Raw genomic sequence first — 20,372 nt, 5'->3', positions numbered from 1 at the left:
CACTTTTTATATGTAGTAAGTTATGAAAATATATTTATGGCAATCAAGCTACACAGAATATTCTGCATTTCATTCTCGTGATAATTTGTCAGGCTGATGAATTCTCACAAGGATGAAACGCGATATATTCTGTGTAGCTTAATTGCTATATATATTTTCATGACTTACTATCTAGCTCTACCTATGTATTGAGCACTGTTGAAGTAAATACTGAAAATTTATGCATAAGATTATATCTTTGTATTATTATTTATGCGATTAAATGAAGTAGTCATATATATATATATATATATATATATATATATATATATATATATATATATATATATATATACATACACTACAGGTTAAAAACATCAAAAAGTAAAAACCATTGAATTTCAATGAGGTTGTTTATAGTGCTCAATAAAAAGAGAAAAATATAATTTTATTCAATTTAGGTAAACAAAATTACCATAAGTTGCTACACTAAATTTACTGTTTCAGTTTTAAAAGACATTGTCAGGCGTCAATAAACCTCCAATCTTACTCGAGGCCAGTTATTTAATGAAAATGAAAATTATATATATATTAAATATGCATCTAAAACCAAGCTCCTATCTTTACATCATCAACACTCTGATTCCCATCTGGCATCAATTGAAATGGATGGCTCTCGTCTTGGGAAGGCCCCATGTTTTGACAAGCTTCTGGGTCTGACCTTTACTTCTGATTGGAAATGGAACACGTACACCAAGTCTGTTGCCAAGGTCGCCGGGAAAATGGTGGGATCCTTCTACCGCTCTAGAACATATCTCACTGCTGATGCAATTCTCTATCTATATAAAAGCCAAGTACGTCCAAGGATGGAGTACTGCTGCCACATCTGAGCAGAAGCTGCTAAAAACAGCCTATCCTGCCTTGACAGAGTACAAAATAAACTTTGTGGCTTAGTGGGGGATGCCATTTTCTCTTCCCTGCAACCTCTCTCCCACAGAAGGTCTTTGCGAGCCTGTCTTTGTTTATCATTATTTCCATGACAAGTGCTTGTCTGAGCTCCAATCTCTTGTCCCCACCCCTCACCAATTTTTCATGATAAACACCCGTCTACTAGCTGAAACCACTGTCAATAATTTTGCCCACTTTTTATCTGTGCCTAAATCAAAACATATATTCCATGAACAAAGTTTCTTTCTTCCGTTTGCCTGTTTCCCAGTGAGCTTTGGAAGATTGTCAGTGAAAGAAATACAATCGCCAAAAGATAAGCGTTTCATTATTTCTAGCACCATTTTGAAAAATACCTCGCAAATGCGACTGTTTCACTCACAATGTAGAGCCCTGAGAGGTAAATTCTTTTTTTTTTTAACTTTGACCCCAATTTTGACCTCTTTACACTTATTTTTTGGGGCTCAAATCAAATTAAAAAGTTTGATCCATATCCAAGTAATCTACATTTAAAATTTAAAGTGTTCAGACCCAAAATTGGCGGGGGAGTTTGGTAGAGTTTTCAAAGGTCAAATCGTTGCACTTTAACCCCTTAAAAACCAAATTTCTGGCCGAAAACCGATTAAAAAGATTTTCCCAAATTTCAATACCCCTTATGTCAAATTTCGAGTCTGTAGACTGAAAATTGACAGAGTTATTTGGTACGGAAATGTAAAAACAGAAACACACAGAGACAATTTCACTTTTATAGCTATACTAGCATTTCAGCCTGGCGTTGCCCGGGTGTTTGGAGGTGTATGTTGAGCAAAAAAAAAAAGTGGTCAATTTTTTTAACTTTGACCCCTATTATTACCCTTTAACGTTTATTATTAATTAATTATTGTCAAATTCAATTATTAAGTTAGATCCATGTCCAAGGAACCTATATCTAAAATTTCAAGTGTTTAGACCCAAAATTGGCGGAGGAGTTTGGTAGAGTTCTCAAAGGTGTAATCGTTGAACTTTGACCCCTTAACAGCCAAATTTCTGGCCGAAAATGGATTACAAAAATTTTACCAAATCTCAGTATCTTGTATATCAAATTTCGAGTCTGTAGACTTAAAATTGGCAGAGTTATTTGGTAGGAAAATGTACACACACACACACACACAGACATTTTCACTTTTATATATATATATATATATATATATATATATATATATATATATATAGATTCTTTGTCTTCCAAAAAATTGTACATTCTGTATTGTAATGCAACAGATGTTTTAATTAATTTAGACTTAGTTTTTCCAGCGATTACATTCATGTATTTCTCATGTTTTGTTTAACATAATTTAATATAGTGAATTATAAAATATTTAATATAGTGAACTATAAAATGTTTAATATAGTGAACTATAAAATGTTAAATATAGTGAACTATAAAATGTTAAATATAGTGAACTATAAAATGTTTAATATAGTGAACTATAAAATGTTTAATATAGTGAACTATAAAATGTTAAATATAGTAAACTATAAAATGATTAATATAGTGAACTTTAAAATGATTAATATAGTGAACTATAAAATGTTTAATATAGTGAACTATAAAATGTTTAATATAGTGAACTATAAAATGATTAATATAGTGAACTATAAAATGTTAAATATAGTGAACTAAAAAATGATTAATATAGGGAACTATAAAATGATTAATATAGTGAACTATAAAATGTTTAATATAGTGAACTATAAAATGCTTAATATAGTGAACTATAAAATGATTAATATAGTGAACTATAAAATGCTTAATATAGTGAACTATAAAATGCTTAATATAGTGAACTATAAAATGTTTAATATAGTGAATTATAAAATGTTTAATATAGTGAACTATAAAATGTTTAATATAGTGAACTATAAAATGTTTAATATAGTGAACTATAAAATGCTTAATATAGTGAACTATAAAATGCTTAATATAGTGAACTATAAAATGTTTAATATAGTGAACTATAAAATGCTTAATATAGTGAACTATAAAATGTTTAATATAGTGAACTATGAGATGATTAATATAGTGAACTATAAAATGCTTAATATAGTGAACTATAAAATGCTTAATATAGTGAACTATAAAATGCTTAATATAGTGAACTATAAAATATTTAATATAGTGAACTATAAAATGTTTAATATAGTGAACTATAAAATGTTTAATATAGTGAACTATAAAATGATTAATATAGTGAACTATAAAATGCTTAATATAGTGAACTATAAAATGATTAATATAGTGAACTATAAAATGATTAATATAGTGAACTATAAAATGATTAATATAGTGAACTATAAAATGTTTAATATAGTGAACTATAAAATGTTTAATATAGTGAACTATAAAATGCTTAATATAGTAAACTATAAAATGTTTAATATAGTGAACTATAAAATGCTTAATATAGTGAACTATAAAATGCTTAATATAGTGAACTATAAAATGCTTAATATAGTGAACTATAAAATGCTTTATATAGTGAACTATAAAATGCTTAATATAGTGAACTATAAAATGTTAAATATAGTGAACTATAAAATGCTTAATATAGTGAACTATAAAATGTTTAATATAGTGAACTATAAAATGATTAATATAGTGAACTATAAAATGTTTAATATAGTGAACTATAAAATGTATAATATAGTGAACTATAAAATGCTTAATATAGTGAATTATAAAATGCTTAATATAGTGAACTATAAAATGCTTAATATAGTGATCTATAAAATGCTTAATATAGTGAACTATAAAATGCTTAATATAGTGAACTATAAAATGATTAATATAGTGAACTATAAAATGTTTAATATAGTGAACTATAAAGTGTTTAATATAGTGAACTATAAAATGCTTAATATAGTGAACTATAAAATGCTTAATATAGTGAACTATGAGATGATTAATATAGTGAACTATAAAATGTTTAATATAGTGAACTATAAAATGTTAAATATAGTGAACTATAAAATGATTAATATAGTGAACTATAAAATGCTTAATATAGTGAACTATAAAATGCTTAATATAGTGAACTATAAAATGTTTAATATAGTGAATTATAAAATGTTTAATATAGTGAACTATAAAATGTTTAATATAGTGAACTATAAAATGTTTAATATAGTGAACTATAAAATGCTTAATATAGTGAACTATAAAATGCTTAATATAGTGAACTATAAAATGTTTAATATAGTGAACTATAAAATGCTTAATATAGTGAACTATAAAATGTTTAATATAGTGAACTATAAAATGTTTAATATAGTGAACTATAAAATGTTTAATATAGTGAACTATAAAATGCTTAAGATAGTGAACTATAAAATGTTTAATATAGTGAACTATAAAATGTTTAATATAGTGAACTATAAAATGTTTAATATAGTGAACTATAAAATGTTTAATATAGTGAACTATAAAATGTTTAATATAGTGAACTATAAAATGCTTAATATAGTGAACTATAAAATGATTAATATAGTGAACTATAAAATGTTTAATATAGTGAACTATAAAATGCTTAATATAGTGAACTATAAAATGTTTAATATAGTGAACTATAAAATGATTAATATAGTGAACTATAAAATGATTAATATAGTGAACTATAAAATGCTTAATATAGTGAACTATAAAATGTTTAATATAGTGAACTATAAAATGATTAATATAGTGAACTATAAAATGTTTAATATAGTGAACTATAAAATGATTAATATAGTGAACTATAAAATGTTTAATATAGTGAACTATAAAATGTTTAATATAGTGAACTATAAAATGTTAAATGCTTATTTATATGTTTCTTGAATGATACGAAGATGATGACCATGTGACTTGAACCAACAAGTCCCAACATGTGTGCAACTAAATAGAAACGATATGATCTGCATATTATTTTTTTTTAAAGTTGTTTTTTCTAAAACATGTTCAAATATTTTTCGAAAACATGTTCAAATATTACCTCTTTTCGATAAACAAGTCTGGCTTCATACATTTTTAGAAATATGTACTGCGTCCATTTGTAATAGGAAGAATCACAACTGGCAAATTCCTGTGATAGAAAAAAAATAGAAAAAAAAACTATAAAAACAATTGAAAAAATTCAAATGCGAAAGAAAGAAAGAAAAAAAATATTGTTTGTCTTTTTTTTAATAACATATCAACCGTTTTTGTCAAAACACAATATCTACTGAAAACGATCCATTGCATACAATTAATTGAATACAAATTGCTATTTTACCCATGTTACATATTAGGGATTCTATGTCAGTGGTGATTGAGCTAGCTAGTGTAGATTTTAACATGGGTCACATTTAGTGCATATTAGGATAACTTTAATTTGTGAATAGAATCATTCCAAGAGACAGATGATGTAAATTTGAGACAGGGTGCGGAGGTCAAATAGTAGATAAAACAGTCTGATATGACAAATGACGTCATAGTTTTGAACTGAGAGAAACAAAAGTTTTTAAATCTCTCCATAGAAAAGATGCAACTATAAAATAAGTGAGAATATAAGGATATTATCTTGTTGGGGGGGGGGGGCTACCTTATCTAACAGTATTAGTACACTTATAGATAAGTTTTTAATTGAGAAAGTTCAGTGGAATAATAGATTATAGGTAAGTATGAGTGTTGTTCCAAAAGAAAAGCCACCTAATTTTTTATTAATTCAAAAAGTTAAAGCTCTACGAAGACAAGAGTGGTATTATTAAAATCAGTGACTTTTTGTGTTCCAGAATTTATTTTTCTACACAGTCAACACAATTCTCAATGCACTTTTGCCAGGAATTGAACGATGCATCTCTGCTTCTGATGCACGTCCATGACAGGAGTTGCTTTCTTAGAATCTCATACTGTCAATATTTGTAACAGAGAGATGAAACTTTCAGGTTATGAATGCACAGTCATTATAACAATGCAATTTGCAATTCCCTTTGATCCAGTCGAGAATAAAAAATAGGAGGCATTACTTTAGGAATCCTCTTGTACCAGTTCACCTCAAATTGCTTATCACTCACTCACTATCCAGATTTATTGTTCCCTTTGACAAAATGTTTGTCACTGCCTGGCTATCCTTATGCTAAACCTCCAATGATCACGAATGGAGAGATTGATTGCGTCCATTTGCCACTGTTTACAGTTTTACTTGATGGTTTCTTTCCAGATTTTCTGATAAACGCATCATGTATGTCTTGCTTCATATCAACCATTTTGAGAAAGCCTTTAAATAAAGATGAAACTCTGATGAACCTATAAACAATTTTTGGTTTTCCTTTTTAGTTGACCATCATTTGCAATACAGTAAATTTATTGGAATGAGTCGGCTCACTAACCCAGGATGCCCTCGCAAGTACAAGCAAGCATAACCTTGTGTCTAACTTTGCCCTCAATAGGAGGCAGACAAATAGGGACAAATAACATTTTAATCCTCTCTCTCTCTATATATATATATATATATAATATAAAGCTGAATGTCTGTGTGTGTGTGTCTGGTCACGAATAAGCTCCTATATGGTTGACTATTTAAAAAAAACTGATTACATATAATGATAGAAGATGCATCGAGACACAGGAATGAGTATGCTTGATCTGGCAGAACGGGGGTTCATTACAATTGTGGGGTCTGCGTTCGCACCTGGTCCACAAAGTATGGAAATAAAAATTAAAAAAAAAACGTTTACAAGTGTTTTTATATAGATGTACATAAGAATATTTTGATAAGTATGTTTTAACTTAAATAGGGATGGTATAATAAAATTGTGGGGTCTGCGTTGGCGCCTGGCCTCCATAGAATGGAAATAGGCACAAACTTTAATAAAGACTTTTCATATCTATCTGTGTAAGTATACTTTGATAATTATGTTTCAGTTTGAAGAAATATGGTAGAATAAAATTATGAGGTATTCGTTCGCACCTGACCTCCATAGAATCGAAATATGTCACAAAGTTTAACAAGGTTTTTTAATATAGATCCACAGAATATTGTGATAAGTGTTTCAGTGTGAACAGGTATGGTATAATAAATTATGGGGTTTATCTATTTTATTTTTACTTTCATCATATTTTGCTTTGGTTTTGATACCCCTAAATTCAACCCAAATTTACAACCCTTCCTTTTCATAACCTATCATACTTTCATAAATCAGAGTCCATTTTCTGTAGACTGTTTTTGAACCCAGTCAACGACGGGTACTTTTGCTAGTATATATATATATATATATATATATATATATATATATATATAGAGAGAGAGAGAGAGATAAAAGAATAACAGTATAGCTACATTCCAATGAAAAAACAGCTATTCCAGCATGTTAAAATTTCAATACATTTTTTACAGATCCGTTTCGTTATGCAGAACCAATCAGTTATTATTATATCAATACCGACTTTTCCGTGCATATATTCCTAAGTAAAAAATAGAAATTCTCTCTCTCTCTCTCATATATATATATATATATATATATATATATATATATATATATAAAGAGACAGAGAGAGAGAGAATAGACAGATAGAGAGAGGGTAGATAAAGACAGAAATAGAGAGGATTTTTAAATTTGAGAACAACAAAAAAACTCACCCTTTCCCAGTCAAAACTGCAGCAAAGATCTTCAATTTGTTTTTTCATACTTTTAATATTACTGCAAATTGATAAAAAAAAAAAATGAGTTCATTATCATGATGATCAAACTACTTTCTCATGTTAGTGTGCAATTTGAATGCCTTCATCTTGGGCAGCCATTTTTTAAAAATGGCTGCCCAAGATCAAGGCTTGATGACCAATGCTTTTAAAAAGATGTGTGGTCTCAGCAATTACAACAAGTGCAAAAAATAGAGAGTGTGAACCACCTGATATCCAACTGTAGAGTTCTGCTAGGGAACAACTACTATACAATGCAACACAATGGAGTGTGTAAATATTTTCACTGGACCTCAAAAAAAAAAAAAACTTGAATATTGAATGCAGCAGTAAGTTCTTGGAAAATATACAAGAAAGAAAACAAATTAAAAGTAGAATTGTCTGCAAAGACCCATGGCATAGTGGATAAAGTACTTGGTAAAATTCAATTATAACTTACACTCCACTGGAGGTTGAAGATTCATCCTCAATGTGGACGACACTCAAAATACAATTGTGAATTACCTAGGACTTCTATCCAGTCATGGCTGACAGAATGAGAGTATGGATTATAAATATTTGTTTGAAATTCCATGCAGATTTTAGAGTTTGACAAGCTACACCTGAAGAAGGTTGAAAGTTATATCGACTAAAACATTGTGTGAATAACACTAAACATGAGAACAGTAATCCAAAAAATCCAAATTGTACAAAATTTATTGCTAAATGTAACCTCACTTTTTAGGACTTTCTAGTAGTAATGTACAACATTTCCCATAAGATCACTGAAGTTAAACAATGCTGAGCCTGGTCAGTATTAAAATGGGTGACCATTTGAGAATACCAGGTGCTGCATGTACTCTTTGGTATGCGGATATGTATAATACCTCTGGGAGATGAACACCCCCTACCTTGCACAGTTCCAGGTCACCTTTGGGCAAGGTGTAGCATCTGTTAGCCCTCTTCTAATATTCTAGAGGGTTACCATACAGGAGGTAGATGAAGCTCTGCAGCTGTAGTGAAGGCAACCCACTTAGGAGAAAAACAAAAACTAATAAAAATCCAAACCAGATAGAAAAAATCCATTAGTAAAACCATTTTTTAATGATGGTGTCACAAATAAAACACCCAATTTTCACAAGCCAGCACGGAAGTAGTAAAATTTATTGAAAGATATATTTAGATGATTAATTCCTATTTCAGTCACATAAATGAATTCACTTGAAGAACACTCATTCATATTGGATTATTTTTGTCTTTTTACTCATAAAAAAGTCATTCGCTTTCAGTATCAGCAGCAGCAGTAGTAGTACATTTCATCAATAACAACAGCGCATAAATTTGCATAATCACGCTCACCTCATACTCAAACGACTTCATGATAAGCACCCCCACTTAATCCTCTGTGTTATCACACTTATAAAACTACTAGCAGAAAGACCTGGCGGTTCCAGATGTTTCACCTTCCCATATTTTATTGTCATCGAAATCGATAAAAATCACCCATTTTTCAATCTTCCCCATGGTGACTTAATCCACAATACATTGTAGTCTACATTGCACTGTAGAGAACCTACTGTTGATTTTTATAAAATTATTTTATATAATGTCTTGAATTAAACTTTAAAACGCAAAAGTCAAGTATCATGGTTCAATTATGCTTCAAACAAACATTTATTTCAAACGTGCCCCTGTCATATCAAAGAATCTACTGTTGATTTTATATGTTGGGCCTTTTCTACTTGTGCAGTGATAAAACTTCTCAAATGCACTTGTGATGTTAGGCTGTATAAGGTGTTAACTTTAGTCAAAATCGTCTCTTCCTTCTTTTATCAGATTTTTTCGATTCTGATTATCAATACTTATCAAAGACATTCTGTCTAAAAACACTGCCAGACATAAAATGTAGATTTGTATGAACTTGTTTAGGAGTCTATAGGGAATTAACCCTCTCACACACACACACATAGAAAGTTCCTTTTATATAATAGTAGATATTATAAGAAATATCCTATCAAAAAGAGAATAAATGGAAAGTACTTTCTCACGTTAATGTGCAATTTGAATGCTTTTAAAAATGGCTAAGATCAAGGTTTGATGACCAGCGGTTTTAAAAAGATGTGTGATCTCAGCAATGACATCAAGTGCAGGTTCTGCCACACAGAAGTAGTGTGAGCCACCTGATATTCAGCTGTAAGATTCTGCTGCGGGCCAACTACTATATGATGCAACACAAATAAATATTTCCACTATACCAAAAAGAAAAAAAGTTGAATATCAAATGCGCAGCAGCAAGTCATGGGAACATGTTTACCAGAAAGAACAGTTGGAAATAAGTCATACACCATCCACTATGATTATGCAATTCCTACAGCTATGTACTCAGAAAACGAAACTATTAAACCTGACATAGTGAGATGGGGCAAAAAAGAGAAAGAAGCAACCTTAGTAGAAGTTAGTGCCCCCAATGATGCTGAGTTAAACGGAGATAATGAAATGCCAAGGTCTTATGTAATGTCTTGTGTAAAGAAACTGGAATCTTAGGAAGATCTCTATCATTCCAATAATCATAGGATCAAATGTATTCATAAAAAAGAATTTCAAAAACTACCTGGCAAATATACTCTGTGAACCAAGTGCAAAAGAAACCCAAATGATTACACTTAAAGGGGTGGTTAGAATCTTAAAAAGATCTCTTGGTTGGAATATATGAGATAGCAGGTGAATGTCTGGCATCCAGTAGGATGCCCCATCCTCAGCTGGAACAAACTGATAAGAAAATTAAAAAAATAAATAAAAGTGAAGTCTAACTGGAAATAATGGAACATGATAGTACTAGCAGAAATACCCAACGTTACCCGGGTGGCAAACTGATACCATCAAATATAATAGGAATTATATATTTATTATGCACTCATTCCAGGTTTGTATACGTTATTTTCTTACCTGTATGTCCAATTGGCAGGGTGTTCACCCCTTTCGATTGCAGCATTCTCGGCTGGAAGACCAAATGCATCCCAACCCATTGGATGGATAACCTGAGAACAAGAAGAAACGTTTACCAATCAACATAAGTGAAACTGTTATGTAATATTTAATGAAGATAAAAGATAAAAACATTTCATATTGTGTAGCGGACATTAGACCACATGACTAAAGAATGTTACTTCCAAATAATTTTCATACTTAATCCACTTTGACATTTCTTCTTAGTGATATTAATAGGAAGTGGGGGGAGTTTTTTTCTCTCATTAAGAAATGAAACCAATTTAGTAAGAGTCCTTTTTGGCTGTGCATCCTTATTTAGCCCCTGCCATGAAACCATAAGTATTATATGATTTTGAGGACTTGGAGTGCTTTGTTTTTTTTAAATATGACTATTTTAGTACCTATTTACAATGCCTCCCCACGGGACAGAGTTAAACACCAGGGTCGTTTTTTAACTTGAGAAAAGGTACAAAAATAAAAAATTGTCTCAGTCGTGAAGAACTGCTCTCTACCGAAAGAGAACAAGAAATGGAAGAACAGATACTACACTTTGATCTTGACCCGAAGGGCAATTTAGTAGAAGTACTTTGAAATCTATAAATAAGCAAAATATTTTATGGTCAACGGGTATTGTTAACCCTAACCCTAACTCTAACCCGACAGTCAATGGGTATTGTTACGTCAAGGTTAAAAACTAGTCAACGATAAGTGTTATATGATTTTGACCCAGAAAAAAAGCAATTCTTTCCCTTTTGTCAGAATTGTATTACTTACATTTTTACCTTGGAGGCGTTTATACCGTGCCATTGTGTCACTGATAGTGTAAACACGGACATGTCCCATGTGTAATCGGCCGCTCGGATAAGGAAACATTGATAACACGTAGTACTTTTCTGGAGACGCAACCTAAAGAAAATTAACATTGTTAGCAAAATAACCCAGAGTAAAAAAAAAATTAAATCAAATAATGTAAATTCTTTATATTAAAACTTCTATCTCTCTTCCTCACTCTCTTTATCTCTTTCTCTTTCCTATTTTTCCATCTCAACCCTCTCTTTCTCCTTTGCGAAGCCTATTTCTCTTTTTGTTTTAATGTGTTGAAAAAGAAATAATGGAATTCATTTATCAGAGCTATCTCTTTTAAATATAATACTGTAGTCTTACATCTATTGCTCCTGGACAATGCAAAGTAGAACAAAACACAATGATATACTTGATCCTGGGTTATTTTCATCTCCTCACCCCCATCATCTCCTTTGACAATATTATAAAGAGAAATGATGTTAATAATGAAAATAGTCCAAAGAGATTTACATGTAATACTTGTTATGAACTGAAAGAAGCAAGAATCTTTGGCTCTACTTATTGATAGTTCTCTCTACATTGCTTGCAACACATGAATAAAAAATATAAAGTGATACATCAGCTGTGAGATTTACGACCGTAGTGACATGTCTGGTTCAAAATAAGCACTCATCATTATATTCCCAAGTGATGGGGAACAAAAACACATGGTAAAACACAGATTTATATATAGAAGACATTTTTATTATGATAAGCGATTCAGAACTTCCATAAAACAACTCAATGGACCAGGGGTGGGTGGGGGGTGAACACAAAAAACATAATCATGATACCATAAGAAATGAGTGAATGACTAAAAAATAAAGCAACAAAATCACACCCCTTCACTGTTGAGGTCCCTAAATGCTAAAAAGCTTTCTACTCTAATAGTTTCTTCACTTGAACTTTGGAATTCCCTTCCTGCTACCTGATTTACTAACTGTACTGATATGCAGGTTTAAATGTAATGTAAACCAACATCTTGTTAATTTTTCCTTGGCATAGTCTGAAATAGTAGCCCCTCAAGTCCAAGTGGTGATATACCTTGTTAGGGGTGAATGTGAGTTAAAAAAAAAGAACCTATTATGCATGAAAAGTTTGATTGTTCGATGCAGAGATGGGGAATATTGAGGTTGGATAAAAGAAAATGTAAAGTACTTAACTGGGTGAAACAATCGACAACCAGAAAATAAAAACCAAAGAAAAAAGAATATGATGCCTTCAATCATAAAGATTTCCAAATGATCAAAAAACAATGTTATGGTTCATGTATTGTTGAAGTTTCTCTTCCTTTATTGCTCACTCTTTCCTCTTCCTTTCTTTTCTTTTTCTCTTTTTTGACGCTATTTTCTTTCTCATGTAACTGTTTATTTTAGTCTTTTCCTTTAATGAATTATTCTGAGCGTCCTATACGTAGTCCCACTTGTGCAGGTTGTCCCATGCTTTTGCAACTTTCGCTTGGGCTCGCTTTCTGGGGGTGTTCAAAGCTCAGAGGTCTTCTTTCGGTGCTGGAAGAGTCTCGTCTTTGTCGTCTTTGACTGATTCATTCTACCTACGCAGATGAAAGAATGCTGGTGTTGTTTGTCAGAGACCTGTTATAGTGGCAAAGTTTGTGTGAGATGGTAGTCACTACAGCACCTCCTGGTGTCCAAATAGGGGATGCCGTTTGATGTTAAAAGATAATCTTGGTCACCAAGATAACAACATAATGATTATTAGTGGTGGTTAGGGTAGGATTTGATTATTAAAGGGGATGGCTCAGCAATAAATTGTTAACATTCGACTTGAAGATGACCACACTGTAGTCAGCTGGAAAGCAGATCCGTAATGTGGCTGCTACTTTTTAATTGTGTCGTTACAGTTCAAACCTCTCGGACCCACACACACTCTCCAGCACCACCACAAAGAAACAAACAAATAAAAAAAAAAAAAGAGGAAAGAAACAAAAATTCGACTCAGCATTTTTTTTTAAGTTCAAATAAAATGCTTTTATTCATGGTTTCTCCCAAAAACAACACATTTCATTCTTTTTCCAAAGTCTTTTCATACATAATGTACTTTTTTAAAAGTCTCTGTCGCCATTCGCCCTTGACTTCCACACATCTATCTTGACCAGCACGCACTTGCTTCTCCTGCTCGATCACCTGCTGTCATTTTTTCTTTTTCTTGTGATGCAAGCTCGCAGATACTTGCTAATTTGCATATGTGCTAAGACAGCTGCTGCTGCTAATATTTTTGAAAGTCAGCTATCTTACAGCTGGTGCTGATATTTTACACGCGTTTATATGCGCTCTGTTACTGGTCAGCAGAACAGAGCTCCAGAAGATATCGCACTTCTGACGCAATCCTCTATCTGTATAAGAGCCAAAATTCTAAGATCGAGTACTGTTGCCACATTTGGAAAGGTGCTGCTCAGATCATCCTTTCCTGCCTTGATAGAGTACAAAACCGACTTTGAAATCTAGTTGGCAATGTTCTTTTCTCCTCCTTGCAACCTCTTCCTCACAGAACAACCATTTCTAGTCTTTCGCTTGTCTAGCTATAACCGCTGTCAATAGTTTTTCTTTCTCTCTATCTATTTAAGACTAAACAAAACTTTCACAAGCAAGATTTCTTTCCTAGAACTGCCTGTCTATGGAACACAATACTGCAGGGCTGTTGCCCAGCTGACTACAACATGGTTGTTTTCAAATCTAATATAAAGAAATTCTTGTTGAGCTGCCCTCTTAAATTATCAAATACTGACCAATCACGACCATAATTACCAATAATCATGGTGTTGTCTTACTGTTCACTTGACACTTTTTAACACTTATCCTTGAGTGGCCTTTTGACCTTGATAAGTGGTGACATCAACAAAAAAAACAACAAACTTTCATTTCGCACCTGTACATGTATGTAGACTATAGTCATTGTCAATACATGTTTAAAGCATAAGAATGTCTCAAAAGTTTTTTTCTTTTCAGATATACAACATACATAGAAAAGTCAACATTGTTGTCTTTGATAAATTTTTTTTTTTTTTTACATAGGCATAACCACTTATCAAGGCCCAGAGACCACTCGAGGATAAGAGTTAAGAGTGTACAGTAGTCAGTTGAACAATAAAGTAATCTTTAGTAATGGAAATTCGATAAATTTGTTAACAAGTGGAACGGCTCATCAAGAACTTGTTTACGTTGGACTTGAAGACAACCATATTGTAGTCAGCAGGAAAACAGAAGACAATTCCACAGGCGTGCAGTTCTAAGAAAGAAGCTTTGTTCATGGAATCTACGTTTAGGTTTAGGCACAGATAAAGAGTGGGGGGAATTATTGATAGTGTTTTCAGTTAGACGAGTGTTTTTCACGAAAGTTTGGTGAGGGGGGGACCATAGATTGAAGCTCAGTTGAACACTTTCCATGAAAATAATAAAGCAGAGACAAACTCGCAACATCTCTTCTGTGGTTGGTTGGTTGGTTGGTTGTTTGTTTTTGTTTTACGGCATATCAACCTTTTTCAGGTTATTTAATGCCGAATCTAGTTACTTTGAGGAACGATTTTTAATGGAGTATATTTTTTTTTTTTAAGTCAGATTCTATTTAACCCATAGTTGGGACCTTAACAGGTACTACCACTCTGGGTCAGAGTGGACCTCGGAGCAATGGCAATTAAAGGGTGGCTCCACACTCCCCAAGGCCTGCAAGGTGGGGCTTCACCATCGGATATAGTTTTAGGTCAATCTCTTCTGTGAGATAGAGGTTGCAGCGAAGAGAAAAGGACACATATGATCACATCAATGATTCTATCTTGTCCTTTTTTTTGTTCCTAATTTACATTGTCCTGGTCTCAAGCCCAAGATTTTACAAAAGATAATATCCTTACTAGAACTGTTCTGAAAATGTTTGGTTTCTAATTTTTTGTTCACACTTTCATATCATACATAAATAAAATATAATAGTTTGAGAAAATATAAATGGATGACTTTGTTATAAAAGCAAAAATCAAAATACTGAATTTCACCAATGGTATCTACTTTATTGTTATGTCACAGTAATGAACATATCCAAAAATTATGAAAAATGATAAAAGAGAAAACGAATTATTAATGAAAATAGTTTTTGAAGACAATTAGCGAAAAACATCTGGGCAGAAACTGCTAGAAGCACCTTATCCTGCCTTCACAGAGTTCAAAATAGACTTCATAGCCTAGTGGGGAATGCCCTTTTCTCTTCCCTGCAACCTCTTTCCTGCAGAAAAGACATTGCAAGCCTGTCTCTGCTTTATCGTTATTTTCATGTCAAGTGCTTATCTAAGCTTCAATCTATGGCCCCCCCCCCTTGGCCTGACTTCCATGAAAAACACTCGTTTACCACTATCAATAATTTCCTCCACTCCTTATCTTTGCCTAAACTTAATTGTAGATTCCAAGAAAAAAGCTTCTTTCTTATAACTGTACGCCTGTGTACCTCTATTCCATTTTCCTGCTTTCTAACTGACTACAATATGGTCGTCTTCAAGTCCAACGTGAACAAGTTCTTGATGAGCTGTCCCCTTAAGCAATCCAATTTACCAAATTTCCACTACTAACAACTACTACGACATTTTCCCATTGACTACTGTACACTCATTAACCCTTATCCTCGAGTGACCTTCTGGCTTTGATAAGTCGTGCCTTCTTTGTAAAATAAAATAAAATAAAAAAAATTAAGTTTTACTAAATTGATCAATGGTTTTACAGTTTTCAGAAAATATTTACCTCCCTTTTTTTTACAATTCAAAACTTAACTTTCATTAATTGCCTTTGAAAACTAATTCTATATTTTGATTTTCAAATTGTGCTATTATAATGAAGAAGAACCAGAAATACTTACATTCTGTTTTGAACAATCCAGTTCTTGGATCCGTGGTTTCCAGTAATTTTCTATTTCTTTTCGTTGTTCATCCTTAAAAGTACTTTCCTATTAACAGAAATAAATTAAAAATATTTAAAAACAATATATATATATATATATATATATATATATGACAGTTTAATCTCCACAAAATACTGCTTCAAACTTATGCATAACAGACAATCAAAAGTTTTATTTTCTCAAAACTTTCAACATTAGGCTTTCTTCACTTGTCATTCAACAAAACAAAAACATTCGGTTTTAGCCAGCTAATGTACTTCCTAACTTCGAGTGAAGTGTTTCCGGAAGCAATGACAAGGCAAATCAGTTTCATCACTTTTATTGTTCTTCAGTATTTCTATTGTGAAGCAATTTATTGAAATAAAATATAAGAAAAGGACATTATTGAAAAGTATACAATAAAAAGTAACAAAATCATACAGATAAAATATAACACAATTAGTCCTTATTTGCATATTTTAAATAGTTCATTACTTCCAAAAATTTTAAAAGTAAAAAATAAAACTAATTTCAATAATTTTAATTAAAATAAGACTGAAAAAACTTTTCAATGATTATTAAATAAAAAAGAAAGATAAAAAAACGTACTAAAAAAAGAGTACATATACAGGGGGGGGGGATATATGTATGAGAGAAAAAAAAGCAAAGGAACGAATTTGCCTTGTCATTGCTTCTGGTTATGCCGGAAGTAAGGAAGTACATTAGCTGATTACAACCCAAAATTCTCACCCATTTTCCTGTTTTGCTGAAAATTGTTCTGTTGAGAAGAACGATATCAGCTTTCTTCTTTTTCCAATGAAGACTTCTTATGATGGACCAAGAACATGTTTTACCAAACATTCTGGAGAAAATTCTACAAAGAAAAAATAGATAAGTAAATGTAGGTATATCACACATAAAAACTATTAAAAACTATTAAAAACTAGTTAAACCAGTGTCAATTCTACAATTCTATGATTCCCATTTTATGTCCGATTTGTTTTGTTGTGTACGATCAACTCATTAATAATATTGTACTGATTGCTGAGACAACGCAAAACAGATATTAACAACTAAAATAATTCAGTTGTGTATTCGTAATAGTAGTCATATTCTCTTTACTAAATTGTACTGATGGGATGATTCCAAAACTTTTCCCAATTTTCATATCAGAATCAGAAATTTAGAACAGAATCGGTAATTGTATCAGAAGATACAATTACCGATTCCGTTCTAAATTTCCGATTCCGATACGATTCCAATTCTTTTAAAATTAATATATATTTTATTAAAGGTTTGTTTTTTTGTAAATTTTCAAATTTCTGGGAAATTTCTGTGTATATTTTTTCTCAAATACTTTCCTTGTAATTGATTGAAAATTGTAAGACAACAAAAGATTTATTTTGATTATAAAACACAGGCAGATTGTATCAGTTCATTGCTACTATACAACATGCTACTTGAAAGTTTTCATAAACAGTTGAAAATATTTGACAATTGGCAGGCAAAATGAGAAAACAATGTGAGAACCAATATTTAACAACACCCTTACCATTGTTACAAACGAATTTCTAAATAATGTTACTATTTAGAAAACTATTTTTAACATGAGGGCATGGGTTTTGTTAACTATTTTGTGCTTTCTTTCTATGAATGAAGTTAAAATTTTATTTTAATTATAAAAATTTGGTGGGTTATTAAATTGATTTGCTTTGCTGTAAACAAAAACTAGATGCAAATAATAATAATAATAATAATAATAATAATAATAATGACAAATTTTTAGATTAATACTCTCAGCTAAATCCCCATTCCCCCCCCCCCAAAAAAAATTTTTTTACTCTTATAGGTGATTACATGTGAAACCCTTAAAAATCTTGACGGAAAAAAAAGCAATCATTTTAGTTTTTAGAGTGGAAGATCACTTTCAAATATAAATTTAATGTAAAATAATTTGTAATTCTTTTTTAGGACACCAGATTTCAATCCGCCATTTTGGTTTGCCAAAATATACGCCAGTGCACCAAATTTCATTCTGTCATAAAAACAAATTTCTACAGAAAAAAATTCATTTTACATTTTTATCTAGTGAATAAACATAAAATTACATATGAAAAATGTTTGGCTTCTAAAATAAAATAACACTTTTTGATAAATCTGTGTGGCGTAACAGAAAAATATTTTTTCTAAAGAATAAAAATGAATAAAGTTTATTTTTACAAGATTCTTTATGCATTTATCTAGCCAATAAACATAAAACTATGTATGAAAACCACTATTTATTAATGAGATTGTGTATTATTTGGATTGTTGAGACTATTGTTCTAATCTTGATTGTTATTCTCGCAATGATTTGGCTGCTGTAACTTCTGATCTTTATTAGTTGTAGTTTTGGTAAATGGCGGAAAAAATGTCTTTTTTTTTTCTAACAAACCATATTACGTTTCTGAATTTTGGAGATGAGGATTGATTATATGTATTATTATTCATCGGACTACTGTTCTCATCTTGAGTGTGATTTTCACAACGTTTCGGTCGATGTAAACTCCGACCTTCTTCAGGTGTATTTTGTCGAACTCAGGAATTTGGACGAAATTTCGAGTGGAACCCTTTATTTACTTTACGGGGGTAGCTCTTGTTTCGTCAGCCATGACTGGATAGAGGTCCTAAGTAATTCGCAACCTTCAGGAGAATATCACTTTTACAATTGATTTTTCCCAGTACTCTAACCACTGTGCTACGAGTCCTTACGGACAATTCTAGTATGAATTTTAGGAGCCTTAAACCTACTTTTTTTTTTATTTCTAATTGTAAATATCACCATTTATTACTAATTATTTCTATATGTTAATGTATATCTATCTCTATACTTATTACTTGTTTTACTTATCACTTGTATATATTATCTATTTTTTATAATTACTGGTTAACATATCGTATTGAATTCTATAGTAGGTCTACTTAGCAGTTTCAGTTGATATAAGTTATGAAGCGCTTGTCTAAAAAACTTCAATGAATATGTAATCCATATGACATCAGGACAGAATTCAGGAGTGATTCAACTCTCCGGAAACAGCTTGTGAGAGAAAAAAAATCATGACTAAGAACTGTGTATATGAAATTTCAACGGACGACACGTTTTACCTCAGTATAGTTTCCAAATTACATGGGATTTCATATACACAGTCCTTAGTCATGACACACAAAGGACACGACTCAGAAACTCACCACAGTTTGTATACCATATATGAAGGGGTTGTCTGAAAAACGAATATGTAATCCATATGACACCAGGACAATATTCAGGAGTGATTCAACTCTTCGGAAACAGCTTGTGAGAGTCAGGCCCCCTACAGAAAAAATCATGACTAAGAATTGTGCATATGAAATCCCGTGTAAATGTGGAAAACTATACAGAGGTGAAATGTGTCGTCCGTTGAAAGTACGGTTAGAAGAACATTGAAAAGCCGTAGTACGTGGCGAGACTGAAAAGTCCGGTATAGTTGACCATATCTGGAAGGAAAAGGGAAACCATCTACCATTATGGGACAAAATAAAAATTATAGAGAGAGGGGAACAGTGGAGAGTAAGACGACTGAAAGAAGCAGCACATATTCTGGGAAATAACCAACTGCTAAGTAAATCTAGTATAGAATTCAATACGATATGGGAACCAGTAATTATAAACAATAGATAATATATACAAGTAATAAGTATAGAGATAGATATACATTAATATATAGAAATAATTAGTAATAAATGGTGATATTTACAACTAGAAATAAAAAGTAGGTTTAAGGCACCCAAAATTCGTACTAGAATTGTTCGAAAGGACTCGTGGCGCAGAGGTTAGAGTACTGGGAAAAATAAATTGTAAAAGTGATATTCTCCTGAAGATTGAAGGTTCAATCCTCAGTGTGGGCGACTGAAAAATACAATTGCAAATTACTTAGGATCTCTATCCAGTCATGGCTGATGGAACAAGAGCACGTTATATGAAGTAGATAAAGGGTTCCGCTTGAAATTTCGTCCAAATCGACAGAAACATTCCCGAGTTCGACAAGATAC

The 20,372-nt window shown here is 31.5% G+C and overlaps 1 protein-coding gene across 6 annotated transcripts in view; it reads right to left on the bottom strand.

Annotated features, from left to right (window-relative positions):
• The window catches only part of LOC145277508 (leucine--tRNA ligase, mitochondrial-like), an 83,974-nt gene that overhangs the window by 60,993 nt on the left and 2,609 nt on the right, over positions 1 to 20,372 (bottom strand). For 5 of the 6 annotated variants that reach the window (XM_080128924.1, XM_080128921.1, XM_080128923.1 and 2 more), the window contains 6 exons: positions 17,055 to 17,178; positions 16,284 to 16,370; positions 11,361 to 11,492; positions 10,545 to 10,636; positions 7,560 to 7,620; positions 4,935 to 5,024 (listed from right to left, as the gene is read on the bottom strand). In XM_080128924.1, coding sequence (XP_079985050.1) covers positions 4,935 to 5,024; positions 7,560 to 7,620; positions 10,545 to 10,636; positions 11,361 to 11,492; positions 16,284 to 16,370; positions 17,055 to 17,165 — 573 coding nt within the window. In that variant the 5' untranslated portion in view covers positions 17,166 to 17,178. Of the gene's footprint in view, positions 1 to 4,934; positions 5,025 to 7,559; positions 7,621 to 10,544; positions 10,637 to 11,360; positions 11,493 to 16,283; positions 16,371 to 17,054; positions 17,179 to 19,532; positions 19,552 to 20,372 lie in introns of those variants that run through there. The other variant, XM_080128925.1, reaches the window with a different exon arrangement.

This window comes from Euprymna scolopes, chromosome 6 (genome assembly GCF_053919585.1).
Source record: "Euprymna scolopes isolate OS-2025 chromosome 6, ASM5391958v1, whole genome shotgun sequence".
Classification (NCBI taxonomy): Eukaryota; Metazoa; Mollusca; class Cephalopoda; order Sepiida; family Sepiolidae; genus Euprymna; species Euprymna scolopes.
This window is presented reverse-complemented; position numbering and strand designations above follow the sequence as displayed.